Consider the following 14,283-nt stretch of genomic DNA (forward strand, 5'->3'; position numbering starts at 1 on the left):
GGATAAATCCCACTAGATCATTGTGTATGATCCTTTTAATATGTTGTTGGATTCTGTTTGCTAGTATTTTGTTGAGGATTTCTACATCTATGCTCATCAGTGATATTGGTTTATAATTTTTTTTGTGACATCTATTCCTGGTTTTAGTATCAGGGTGATGGTGGCTTCATATAATGAATTTGGGAATGCTTCTCCCTCTGAAATTTTTTGGAAGAGTTTGAGAGGGATTGGTGTTAGCTCTTCTCTAAATATTTGATAGAATTCACCTGTGAAGCCATCTGGTCCTGGACTTTTCTTTGCTGGAAGGTTTTTAATTATAGTTTCAATTTCATTACTTGTGGTTGGTCTGTATATATTTTCTAATTCTTCCTGGTTCCATCTTGGAAAATTGTAACTTTCTAAGAATTTGTCCATTTCTTTGTGATTGTCCATTTTATTGGCATATAGTAGTTTGTAGTAGTCTCTTATAATCCTTTGTATTTCTGTGTGCCAGTTGTGTTTTCTCCTTTTTCGTTTCTAATTTTATTGATTTGCGTCCTCTCTCTTTTTTTCCTTGATGGGTCTGGCTAAGGGTATATCAATTTTGTTTATCTTCTCAAAGAACCAGCTTTTAGTTTTATTGATCTTTGCTATTGTTTCCTACATTTCTTTTTCATTTATTTCTGATCTGGTCTTTATGATTTCTTTCCTTCTACTGACTTGGAGGTTTTTTTTGTTCTTCTTTCTCTAGTTCCTTATGTGTAGTGTTAGATTGTTTATTTGAGATTTTTCTTGTTTCTTGACGTGAGATTGAATTCCTATAAACTTCCCTTTTAGAACTGCTTTTGCTGCATTCCATAGGTTTTGGGTTGTCATGTTTTCGTTGTCATTTGTTTCTATTTATTTTTTAATTTCTTCTTTGATTTCTTCAGTGATCTCTTGGTTATTTAGTAGCATACTCTTTAGCCTCCATGTATTTCTTTTTTACTGTTTTTTTTTTCCCTGTAATTGATTTCCACTGTGGTCCAAAAAGATGCTTGATATGATTTCAATTTTCTTAAATTTTCTGAGACTTGAGTTGTGACCAAAGATGTGACCTATCCTAGAGAATGTTCCATGTGCACTTGAGGAGAAAGTGTATTCTGCCCCTTTCGGGTGGAACGTTCTATAAATTATCAATTAAATCTATCAGGTCTATTGTGTCATTTAAAGCTTGTGTTTTCTCATTTATTTTCTGTTTGCATGATCTGTCCATTTGTGTAAGTGGAGTATTAAAGTCCCCTACTATTATTGTGTTACTGTCGTTTTCCCCTTTCATGGTTGTTAGCATTTGCCTTATGTGTTGAGGTGCTCCTATGCTGGGTGCATAAACATATATAATTGTTATATCTTCTTCTTGGATTGATCCCTTGATCATTATGTAGTGTCCTTCCTTATCTCTTGTAACAGTCTTTATTTTAAAGTATATTTTATCTGATACAAGTATTGCTACTCCAGATTTCTTTTGATCTTCATTCGCATGGTATATCTTTCCCCATCCCTTCACTTCAGTCTGTATGTGTCACTAGGTCTGAAGTGGGTCTCTTGTAGACAGCATATATATGGGGCTTGTTTTTGTAACCATTCAGCCAATCTGTGTCTTTTGGTTGGGGCATTTAATACATTTACATGCAAGGTTATTATTGATATGTATGTTCCTATTACCATTTTCTTAATTGTTTGGGGTTTGTTTTTGTGGGTCGTTTTCTTCTCTTGTGTTTCCTGCCTAGAGAAGTTTCTTTAGCATTTGTTGTAAAGCTGGTTTGGTGGTGCTGAATTCTCTTAGCTTTTGCTTACCTGAAAAGCTTTTGATTTCTCCATCGAATCTGAATGAGATCCTTGCTGGGTAGAGTAATCTTGGTTGTAGGTTTTTCTCTTTCCTCAGTTTAAGTATATCTTGCCACTCCCTCTGACCTGCAGAGTTTCTGCTGAAAACTCAGCTGATAACCTTATGGGGATAACTTTGTATGTTATTTTTTGTTTTTCTCCTGCTGCTTTTAATATTTTTTCTTTGAATTTAATTTTTGTTAGTTTGATTAATACGTGTCTTGGTGTGTTTCTCCTAGGGTTTATCCTGTACGGGACTCTCTGCGCTTCCTGGACTTGGGTGACAATCTCCTTTCCCATATTAGGGAAGTTTGACACTATAATCTCTTTAAATATTTTCTCAGAACCTTTCTTTTTCTCTTCTTCCTCTGGCACCCCCTATAATTTGAATGTTGGTGCGTTTAGTGTTGTCCCAGAGGTCTCTGAGATTGTTTTCAATTCTTTTCCTTCTTTTTTCTTTATTCTGCTCCTTGGCAGTTATTTCCACCATTTTGTCTTCCAGCTCACTTATTCGTTCTTCTGCCTCAGTTATTCTGTTATTGATTCCTTCTAGTGTATTTTTCATTTCAGTTATGTGTTGTTCATCTCTGTTTGTTCTCTAGTTCTTCTAGATCTTTATTAAACATTTCTTGTATTTTCTCAATCGTTGCCTCCATTCTATTTCTAAGATTCTGGATCATCTTTACTGTCATTACTCTGAATTATTTTTCAGGTAGATTGCCTATTTCCTCTTCATTTATTTGGTCATGTAGGTTTTTACCTTGCTCCTTCATTTGTGACATATTTTTTTGCTGTCTTATTTTTTTGTTTTTTGATGGGTGGGACTGTGTTCCTGTCTTACTGGGTGTTTGGCCTAAGGCTTCCAACACTGGAGCTTATAGGTTGTTGGGTAGAGCTGGTTCTTGGTGCCAAGATGATGACCTCTGGGAGACATCACTCTGATGAATATTCCCTGGGGTCTGAGGTTCTCTGTTAGACCAGTGGTTCAGATTTGGAGCTCCCACCACACAAGCTTCAGCCCAACCCCTGCCTCGTGAACCAAGATTCTGTAAGCTGTGCAGGGTGGCAAAAAAAAAAAAAAAGAGAGAGAGAAAAAAAGAGAACAATAACAAAGAGTAAAAACTAAAATCAGACTAGGAAACTAACAGGTATGTTAGAAAGAGTATAAAAATAAAAATATAGATGAAACAACAACTGGAAGGGAAAACAGAACCACAATAGTAAAATAGAGGAGAAGAAAAAAAAAGGGGGGAAAAAGGCGGAAAAGGCCTTGACTGTGGAGGGTAGGGCCTAGGCAGAGGCAGGGTTTGGGCAGCCAGCAGGGCCTGTGCTTAGGACCCACAGGGCTGGAAAAGGCTGTGGGGGTGTGGGGGCTGGGGCTTAGGCTCAACGGAACAGAACGGGCCCCGGCCTATGGTCTCATAGGGTGGGGGACCCCGCCTGGGAGCCCAGCAGGCTTCCAGGGCCTGAGTGGGTAGGGCAAACACTCTCCACTCCTCTCCCGCTCCTCTGGTCCTGGAAGGCCCCTCCTGCCCATCTCTCCTGTTCTCCCCTGGCCTCCCTCCTGTGCCCCCAAGACCAACATGCCTGGAGGGGGCCTCTGAGGGCATAGGACTTGGTCCAAGAGCCAGGTAGACTTTCCAGGCCTATTAGGCAAAAGAAATGCTCAGTGCACTCCCCTCTGATCTGAGCCCCCAAGGGTCCATCCAAGCATGGTAACCCCTCCCCCCCCCTCCCAGCCACCCCTCAAGGGTGCCAGAACTCTTCGTCCTCCACTTCTCCTCCCCCCTCAGTCCCCCCATGTCCAACCAGTTCCCTTGGGGATTCCTCCCGTATCCATGGGCATCAAGGTCCCCCACCAGCATCCAGCAGGCACCCTAGTTGTGGGGAGACGTGAACTCCGTGTCCTCCCACGCTGTCATGTTGACTCCACCCTCCATATTCAATTTTTATACAACTTTTTAGGAGGTTATTGATCATACAATCAAGGTATACACATTTCTTTTTCCCCACCCCCCAGACTGTTCACTTAAACTGATTACCCTGGAATATTATCTAATATACAAAATATAAGTCAGGTGTGTGTATGTGCATGTGTGTGTATACACATATTCACTACCTATCCACCAGCAAAGTAAAGCCCAACACTTGTTTTTATAAAGTTTGAACTTTCAAACCCAGCCCCACCTATTCATTTATACCTTGCCTATGTACATATCTATATATATTTCTACGGCTAATTTCATGCTACAACACCAGAGTTGAGTAGTTACCACAGAGAGAGATCTATGGCTCACAAAGCTGGACCTATGCATTACCGGGTCCTTTACAGAAAATGTTTGCAACCTTGGTATAATGAACTTTTCTTACCATATTCAGTAATATTTCCTTACTGACCTTCCATAATTGTTTTCATTACCATTAGCAGTAGATACTTTAAAAGATTAACAGTACCCCCTTTACTTTGCTTAGTAGTTCATAACTGACAAACACACACTCCTATTAACTTCTTATAAGGAGTCTATGGGCTGTCATTAGTAATTTACAATGTACAAATTGGGAGCCAGAGCTAAGAGGCTAGATGGTTGCCAAAGAGAAGCAAGAGAGTTAGCCCTTCATCTGAGTCCTGGGTATCCACTCTTCACTGAACCACAACTGTGCCCAAAACCAGAAGAATGCAAAAGCAGGACACCTCATCTGACATACAGGCAGGCAGCTCTGCCCAGTAGTAGACAAAACTCTGGAGTCACAGAGACCTGGATTTGACTTCCACTTCTGCTACTTCTTGGCTCTGTGTCCTTGAAAAGTTTACTTACTTAAAGTCCACGACCATGGGAACATCTCTAAAAGGGGCATAAAAAATATCCTTATAAGTTATTAGGAGAAAAATTCATTCATTCAAAGCTATCTACTGCGTACCTTCTTTGGGTCGGACACTGCACAAGGTTCTTTGTGTAAAGAGTGAGCCCAATAGATGCGGTCCAATGAGATGACATTTACATTGCACTTTGCAGAGTTTCTTACACATAACCTCTCAGAGTGCTACTGGATTGGTGTTGCCACTATTATTTTTATTATTATGAGGACAGTGGATGTGTTTGGGAAGACTAGAGAAAACAACTCAATGAAGGTGGTCAGCAACCCAAGTCCCTCCCTTCATTCTGACCATCCCTTCCTCACTGACACTGTTATGATGACAGATAGACAATCAAGGTATAACATATCTCGGGACAGTGCTGTCTTCCCCTCTCCACATAGCTTATCAACCTGTGCCCGCTTCCTCCACAGTTCCGATCCGAGGCAAACCCACTTATTGCTATTCCCGGTGTTCACAGCAGGTACAGCAAGCACCGCTATATGCTATTGATTCTACCCGCCCTGCCTGTGAGCAACACGGCACCAAGCCCATAGGGTTCCTTTGAAACTGCTCATCCAGCACCCTGGGTAGTTGTTATGGTAGCAGAGTTGCCTGGCAGGATGGGAAAGCCCACGTGATACATCCTCAGAAGTAACTGACACCTCCTACCATCCTCTCCAGTCACACTGCTTTCCTGCTCTTCCTGACAAATACCAGGCACGCTCCTGCCTTCCTGGAACCTGCACACTGGCTGTTCTCTCCTTTAGAAATGCTTCGTCTCCAGATACGCTCATGACTTGCTTCCTTGCCTCCTCTAGGACTTTGTGTAAATGTTATCTTCTCAGAAGAGATATTTCCTGACCACTGTGTTCAAAATGGTCACACCTCCACCTGAGCACTCCTCTGCTTTATTTTTCGCCATTACATCTATCACTTTCTGAATATATCTGTAGCCCGCTGCCATCTAGAACAGGATCTCCATGAGGAAATAAACTGTTGTCTCTTTTGTTGACTGCTGTGTTCCCAGTGCCTCAGGACAGGATCAGCACGTAGTAGGTATGGGAAGGAGGGGTGGAAAAAGAAAAAAGGGGTCAATCCCATGAAGCACCCTGGGACATGGTTTACATATTTGTCTCACTGACCCCATTTATGTTGAGCAATGATTTCTGAGACAAAATAAAAATAGTAAAGAACACATAATTGAAGTGTAGAGAAATTGACGCACTTGTTTAATTCTGAAAGCCGTAGGTTGTTTCCTCTCCTCTCTGGTTTGTCATTTTGCTTCTCTGTGGTCACTAAACTGAAGCTCTGTGGTTGCCAAGCAGTTTCTGGAACTATCCCAACAGGGTACTTCTCTAAACCACTCAGCTCATCCACTTAAACTTGCACCAAAGCGATTTGTTTAAAATTCCAACTGTCAAATAAAGTGTTAGGGAAGGATGTACCCCATTGTGGGATTACATGGATGGTGGGGCAGGGATGGTAATAATCCTTCCATTCAGGATTACTGGCTATAGACCATGATAATAAGCCATTCCACCACCATAATTATCCCTGCATTTAAAAGGGCACAGTGGACAAAGAAAAACATACATCTTCCCTTGATGATCAACATTTTTTAGATTACCAGCTCTGAGTTCTCCCAACATGCAGATGTGCATTTCTCTAAAGCCCTAATGTACACAGTTTTATGCACAGGCTTTGGATTCAAACAGTACTGGATTTAGATCCTGGCTCTGACACTTACTAGCCGGATAATATTAGGCAAGTCATTCAACCTCCCTGGCCCTCAATTTCATGCTGAAAAGGTAATGATAAAAATAATAACGGTAATAAATACAACCATAATCATAGCAGTGAGTCCTTGTTAGGCACTTGTGACTGCCATGTACTGGGCTAAGAGCATTCTATTTTGCTAGCATCATGAACAGCAACCGTAACTACTCGGATTTACTCCCCAACCACTTGGGTCTTAACCTCAAAACACATCCTCTTCAGGCCTTTCCGACCACATACTCAGAGCAACCACTCCCCTCTCACCTCAACTGGTTGGTTATCTAGCACTCTCTAGAGACTGCCTCGTCGTGTTGGTCACTGTTTCCAGTACCTCATCTAATCTCAATTCCATCATCAACACTGGAGATGAGAACCAGAGGGGACTCTCTGTATTCTCTAAACACTTAACTGATTTTCCAAGGCATGAGAAAGTATCTTGCAAAATAACTACTGGCAGGGAGAATGCTGACACGAGAAGGAAGTAAGAAAAAAATAGCAAGATAAGAAGAAAAGAAGGAAAAATAAGCTACTCTCCCTCTGAGTCTCCTTAATTTTAGTTTCTTCATATTGAATCTGACATTTGAGAACTCCTTCAGAACTCATCTACCCACTCAGGGCCTCCATGTATCACCACCTTCCCCAACCAAACTGAATTTCTTATGGCCCCACAGCACCTAGCAGTCAACTTCAGACACAAAGTGAATCAAAATATTTTACATAAGCAAGGTTTACAGAAAGGCTGGGAGAAGAAGAAGACAGCTTCCAATCTGACAAGAGAGGCTGACTTCTACACAACTAACCAAATACAAGGTGGTGGTGGTGTTTGGCAGTAGGGTGAGATGCCCTAACCGCCTCCTAAGCCCCAAGTCTTGGTGATGAGACCAATGGAAATGAAACGGTAAGACTACCTTTTGCCCATCAGAGGTGGGACATACACAGCCACCTACTGGAGACAATCTGGTTGTCAGGCAACCATGATAGGCTATCAGCCTGAGTAAAAGTGACAACATACAACTATGGTAATAGTTGTTAATAAAATGACGTGTCAACCACAAAAAGGGAGAGGTCCTGCAAGGAAGCCTAGGTAAAAGTTTGGACCTGCCCATTTGAACCCTATGGAGGGAAGAGGAAGCCTATCCCACAGGACTTTAAGAATCTCGGCTTCATTGGCAAAGCAGGTTGGCATGTGGAGATGGATGCAATGGGTCCTAGCAAACAAACTGTGTGTCAAGTTCTCATCTACAGCTCAATCCCTCCTGTGAAATGGACAGCACACCATTGTAGAACCTACCCGTTGTCCGTTCAGTGATTCATAGAGCAATGTCCTGACTCTATGTGACTTCTCATGTAAGCTGACTTCAGGGAGTTAATACACCTAACATGGATTTTTCAAGTATTTCCAGGCCCTGAAATAATTCTTTTTCCCAGCAAGTTAATGAAGTAGGTGTTGATTATGATCTGGCTTCCAAAGTAACTTGACAGCATTGAAACAATGAGCTATTAATGTCAAAATGAGCATTAGAGTTTATATAGTACTTAATTCTCACTAAAAATTAGTTGTGATTGTCATTTGCAGCTTAGTCCCATGATCATTTGTTTATCATGAGTCAGTCCTCAGAGCCAGGGGGCCACTGGACAGTTAATACAGGTCTTGGAACTTGCGACCTTCTTAGGGTCTTATCCAATGACACTCTTGCCCAGCACCAATATGCCTTCACATCTCAACCTCCTCTACCTGTTCTAATCCCTTTCTCTCTACAGACTTCTACAGAAAGCAGGATGAGGTCAGCGCTCAGCAACAGTAAAAGTAGCGATGCTTGCAAATGAAGGCAGGAGGGTCATATTGACTGTAGAGTTGGGAAAAGCACCACAGAGAAGGAAGATTTCAGCTGGGCCTTGAAAGATGAGAGGAAGGAAGAAAAAAGGGAGGAGAAGATGTAACATGGATAAATGAAAATTTCATAGAACATTAGAAGTAAAGGAAGTAAAACAGTCCAGCATGACTCACAGGTTTTTTTTGCTCTTGAGCAAATAGGTGAATAATGGCGATGTTGCCAAGAAATGATGGTCTGTATTTGGGGGGAACTCCAGGTAGACAGTGAATTCTGTCATGAGACAAGGGTTCTGTGGGGTATCAAGTACAATATGAATCCAGGGCTCAAGAAAGAGTCTGGAGACATGGAAGCAACCTAAATGTCCATCAACAGATGAATGGATAAAGAAGAGTTGGTACATATATACAATGGAATATTACTCAGTCATAAAAAGGAATGAAATTGGGTCATTTGTAAAGACGTGGATGGATGTAGAGAGTGTCATACAAAGTGAAGTAAGCCAGAAAGAGAAAAACAAATATTGTATATTAAGTCATATATGTGGAATCTAAAAAATGGTATAGATAACCTTACTTGCAAAGCAGAGATAGAGACACAGACACAGAGATCAAATGTATGGATACCAAGGGGGAAGTGGTGGTGGGATAAATTGGGAGATTGGGACTGACATATACACACTACTATGTATAAAATAGACAACTAATGAGAACCAGCTGTATAGCACAGGGAACTCTACTTAATGCTCTGTGGTGACCTAAATGGGAAGGAAATCCAAAACAGAGGTGTTATATGTACACATACAGTTGATTCATTTTGCTATACAGTAGAAACTAATGTAACATTGTAAAGCAACTATACTCCAATAAAAATTAATTTAAAAAAAAAAAAGAGAGAGAGTCTAGAGAACCCCTTCTATCGGTGTGTCGTTTATTCTAAACCTACCTCCTCCCGTTTTGGTTTTATGGATGGTTGGAGCACCTGCACTGACTATTCCAGTCTCCACCTGGTCTCTACATTCTCACATCCATTATTCCTCTTCCCTCACACTTAAATTTCTTTGCCTCAAATTCTTTCCCCCGTAACTGTCAGCCAACACTTCATTTCCTTCGCTGACACTGGCAGGACTAGAAAGTGACTGCAGGACATTCAGGCAATACTGCTGAAGCTCAACCTGGCACCAAGGCATCGGGCACTAAAACCTGAGACAAACCCCCATGGGTGCCTCAGACCACAGATGTTCCATCTCTCACCCCCCTCTGGAAAGCTCCACATGAAATAAGTTACACCAAGGATACTGGCAAACACTCTATTAAACTCGTTGTCCCCTGGGCTTGTCACATGCCAATCCCTACCTTCTTCCTCATTACCTCCCCCATTTCATGAAAGCCGTAGAACTCTGTTTGCTCTTCATTAGGAAGAAACAGATAAACCAGATCTGAGACAAGGACTAACCAACTCCAGAACTCACAGATGACAGGAATTCAGCAGGGCTTCCATTCATTTTATTTTTTTAATAATTTTTATTGGAGTATAGTTGCTTTACAATGTTGTGTTAGTTTCTCCTATACCACAAAGTAAATCAGCTATATGTATATATGTATATATATATATATATATATATATCTTTTTTTGGATTTCCTTCTCATTTAGGTCACCACAGAGCATTGAATAGAGTTCCCTGTGTATATATGTCAGTTCCAATCTCCCAGTTCATCCCACCCCCCTTCCCCCCTTGGTATCCATATGTTTGTTCTCTACATCTATGTCTCTATTTCTGCTTTGCAAATAAGTTCATCTGTACCATTTTTCTATATTCCACATATGTGATATTATACGATATTTGTTTTTCACTTTCTGACTTACTTCACTCTGTATGACAATCTCTAGGTCCATCCACGTCTCTGCAAATGGCACAAAAACTACCATGTGACCCAGCAATCCCACTCCTGGGTATATACCCAGAGAAAACCAAAATTCAAAAAGATACATGCACCCCAGTGTTCACTGCTGCACTATTTACAATAGCCAGGTCATGGAAGCAACCTAAATGTCCATAAACAGAGGAATGGATAAAGAAGATGTGGTACATATGTACAATGGAATATGACTCAGCCATAAAAAGGAACGAAATTGTGCCATTTGCAGAGACATGGAAGGATTTCCATTCATTTTAAAAATACATAAAGAACAGACTTGTGGTTGCCAAGGGGGAGGGGTTTGGGGAGGGAAGAGGTGGGAGATTGGGGTTAGCAGATGTAAGCTTTTATATAGAGAATGGATAAAAAACAAGGTCCTACTGTATAGTATAGAGAACTATATTCAATATCCTATGACAAACTACAATTGAAAAGAATATTTTAAAAAAGAATGTGTATACATGTACATATATATGTATAACTGAATCACTTTGCTGCACAGCAGAAATTAACACAACACTGCAAATTAACTATACTTCAATAAAAAATGTTTTAATTCATAGATAATAAATTCAGATTTTAAATGAGTATTCAACTTGGGCTCTACACCTGTCTAAATCTCTCTATATCTTCAGTCAATACTATATAAAAAAGAGTTCCTTGATGGTATGATGAGTTTTTTCCAACAGCACAAAAAAATGCTGACTTTAAATCATAAACTGAAAAGAAGTCAAAGAGAAGACACTAAGAAAAGCCCTATGAATGCACACACTGCCATCATTGATTTCTCTATTAAAAAAACATTGATGGAGCACATACCATGGGCCAGGCACGGAGCTGGGCCCTGAGCAAAGACAAGTTAGACAAGACTTCCCCAGTCACATCACCCGAAAATTAACATAGCCTAGTGCAAAAGAGAAGCAAGGGAGGGGCTAACTTCTGTGCCAAGTGATGAACTGGATCCTCAGGTAGTGGGAGCAGCCCACCCAATACAGGGGGAGGGAGAGGAACGGGGGAGGAGCAGTGGGTAGGTGAAATAGTGCACCTGACCACAAGTGATCCTACAGGCCTGATGAGCTACAGCCCCGTCTCTCCATCCTCTGCAAACAGCTCACCAAGCAGATAAATGGCATTGAGGGGCCACGGAAGGCAGAGTCAGTCTGTCTATGTCAATTATTTTTAGGGCAGGGGAAGAGAAGCAGATTCTTTTTCAAGAAAGAAGTTTTTAGTTGTTGTTGTTTGTTTGTTTGTTTAATGGCTGAGTTAAATCACACTATCCAGAATAACCTAAAGGACTGCACATTCCAAGCTCTTCTGCATTTAGCTGGAGAAGAGAAAATAACCACTACCACCCATCTGCAAACCATCCATCCTCCACCATCACATCACTGACAGCCCTCAGCACAGCCCACAGTGACTGCAGATACATGTCATGTCAGAAAGCCCTCCAGCCTTCATTCAAGGAAGAGCAGAATGCTCACCACCCTTGACCACCACCCATCCACACTTCAGGCCTGTGTTTGTCATATTTCCTCACCTATCAAATCCTACTTATCCTCTGTGCCAACTTGAACACTGTCTCACACATGACAAGCCCTTGGATCCCCACATATGATCTCCTCCAACCTCTGAGCTGCCAGGAGAAAGGCTTGAATGTTTTGTACAGACAGCCAGCCCCAATATCTCTTTGCCTCTTATGCTACAATTAATGCTATGTCCTAATAGATCACAACTTGAAGGCAGGGTCACATTCTTATCCATCTCTTATTTCCAATAGAATCTTTATGATGCCCGAGTTAGAGCAGGCATTAAATATTTATAGTCAGCGAAATAGTTTAACAGCACTAACTTTTAAAACAACTTACTCTAACTTGAGTTTGTTAGCCTATCAAGGCCAAGAAGCCCTCCTATTTTTTTTTCTGGTCAGTTAATAAGTAACAAGAAGATAAAGATTAACATTAGTATACAATTTAACATCTTACCTCCTTCATACTAAACTATGAATTAGGAACTACGTTTAAAAATTCACTTAATTTATGTTTTGATTAGTGGAAAAAGATATTTCAAATTTACAAATAACAGTAAACATCAAAAAAAGTTACAAAAACAATTTCATAAATGTTAATGGTTATGAAACTAATAGTTAAGTCATTTAATGGTTAATGGTATCTTAACATAATAATGCTTCCAAAAGAATATGGTCTTCAAATATCCACAGTCCCACTCCCCAGTGAAATCTAATTGTATGGCATAATTAAGAGGCTTTGGTTCTAAAAATAAAATCAAAATTCCTAGTGAAATAACCAGTTTTGTCCATAATTTAACACTAACCTAGAATATAAAAAAATTAAGCCATTGCCTCAACACTGAAACCTACTTCCAGTGCCATAAATGTAAGATTTTTTTAAAAAACTGATTAAACCGATTATCCTTGTAGTTATAGTTGGTCATCTGATGATTACGTTTAAATTAAATTCATCCTAGAAATATAATATTTGCCGCATAATTATATTTGGTTATTTTTACCTTATAGAAATACTAAAGCTTTACAAAAATCACTGAATTGATAAGAATTTGTTTCCTTTAATATTTGGCTTTCTTTTCATTTTTAGAGGAGGCAAGTGAAGTTGCCCACAGGTAAGTGTGCACAGGAGCAGACACTCACGCAGGTACGTACTCTCTTCTCCTTGTGAAGGAGAAGAGAGTTCCAACTCTCTGGCAGTCAAAAGGAGACACATATTCTTACATTTCTTAGGAATGTGAATATGCTTTTTTGTCTGTGGGTAGTGGAGACAGAGAGATAGAAACAGACACACATTTCAGCAAAAAGTTAAAGTTATGCTCTTGATTTCTTCGCCAGGAGATGGAAAAAGGAAAACTCATCCAACAGGGCTTTTAATGCCTTGAAGTATTCTAGGAAGGTTATTTGTAATACTTTTAAAAGACATAGAGATCAACCCCCAAACAAATGGGAACACTTGGTACAATCAATATTACCTTCGTTTAAATTCTTATAAATGACATCCTCTCCATGCAAGCTAACCACAAAAATAAATCCTAACCAAATTTTTCAAGGGCACTGAATACACTTATAAAAAAAGAAAAAAGACAGACAAACAGGAAAATGCCCAGCCCTGGTCTCACCTCTGGCCCTTCTGGCGCATCCTCTCCAAGGGGAGTTTTCTGGAGCACATCAAAGATGCCATTGCTGGAAGCCCTCCTGTCCTCGGCAGGAGAGGCATAGGTCTCCTGGGAGTCTGTTTCCACTACATGGAAGTGGCCTGCTTCTTCCTGGCTCCATTCCAATTCTTCTTCAGACTGTTTCAAAGAGCTACTGCTACTTTTGGGAACGATCCCTGCCGTCGACAGGCTGCTAGGCACCGAGGTGTAGGACGACTGGGGCCGGGAGTAAGGCCGCCCCTCGGGGGCCAAGGCCTCAGCCTCCAGGAGGTCAGGGACAGAGAGGCTGAGGCGACGGTCCAGACAATGCCTGGCCCGTAAGTCCAGGAGTTTGTCTGAGTTCTTTTTCACCTTCCTCTTGCTCAGGTTGATTAACAAAGGCCTGGTCCGCTGTTTTAACGAGTCCCAGACAGAAGTTTTATCCAGATCCATGGCTGCATGAAGACCCAGGAAGTCACTCTGGGAAAGAGTGCGTCTCTACAGGCCCTTCCTAGGAAAGAGAAGACAAAAAGAAAGAACATGAAGCTGCTGTCAGGGCACATCAAAGTGGAAAACATGACTCAAGAATCTTACCCTTCCGTTAAGTGATCAAGATCGAAACATTTGATTGGTAACATCTACAAATATCAGGAAAAGCATTCTTATGGAACTGAATTTTTAAGATCTTTTTATCAGAGTAGTTACAGAAAAGTTAGAGCAATGAATGCATGAAACTATAAGGTTGACACAAAAAATGTGACATTAAAAGACTGTTTTCTGTGTTTGGCTTATTTCACTCATTGCACTCCAGGTTCATCTTTGTTGCTGCAAATGACAGAATTTCCTTCTTTTTATGACTAACTAATATCCCACTGTATATACCACATTTTCTTTA

At 40.7% G+C, this 14,283-nt stretch overlaps 1 protein-coding gene across 5 annotated transcripts in view; it reads right to left on the reverse strand.

The window, feature by feature from the left end:
• Nucleotides 1–13,841, reverse strand: part of MCTP2 (multiple C2 and transmembrane domain containing 2) — a gene marked incomplete at both ends in the record, with an annotated part of 189,453 nt that extends 175,612 nt beyond the window's left edge. For all 5 annotated transcript variants that reach the window (XM_082649196.1, XM_082649195.1, XM_082649194.1 and 2 more), the window contains one exon: nt 13,374–13,841. In XM_082649196.1, coding sequence (XP_082505322.1) covers nt 13,374–13,841 — 468 coding nt within the window. The remainder of the gene's footprint in view (nt 1–13,373) is intronic.
• Nucleotides 13,842–14,283: the final 442 nt, after the last annotated feature.

This window comes from Grampus griseus, assembly GCF_964374135.1.
Source record: "Grampus griseus genome assembly, chromosome: 2".
Taxonomy (NCBI): domain Eukaryota; kingdom Metazoa; phylum Chordata; class Mammalia; order Artiodactyla; family Delphinidae; genus Grampus; species Grampus griseus.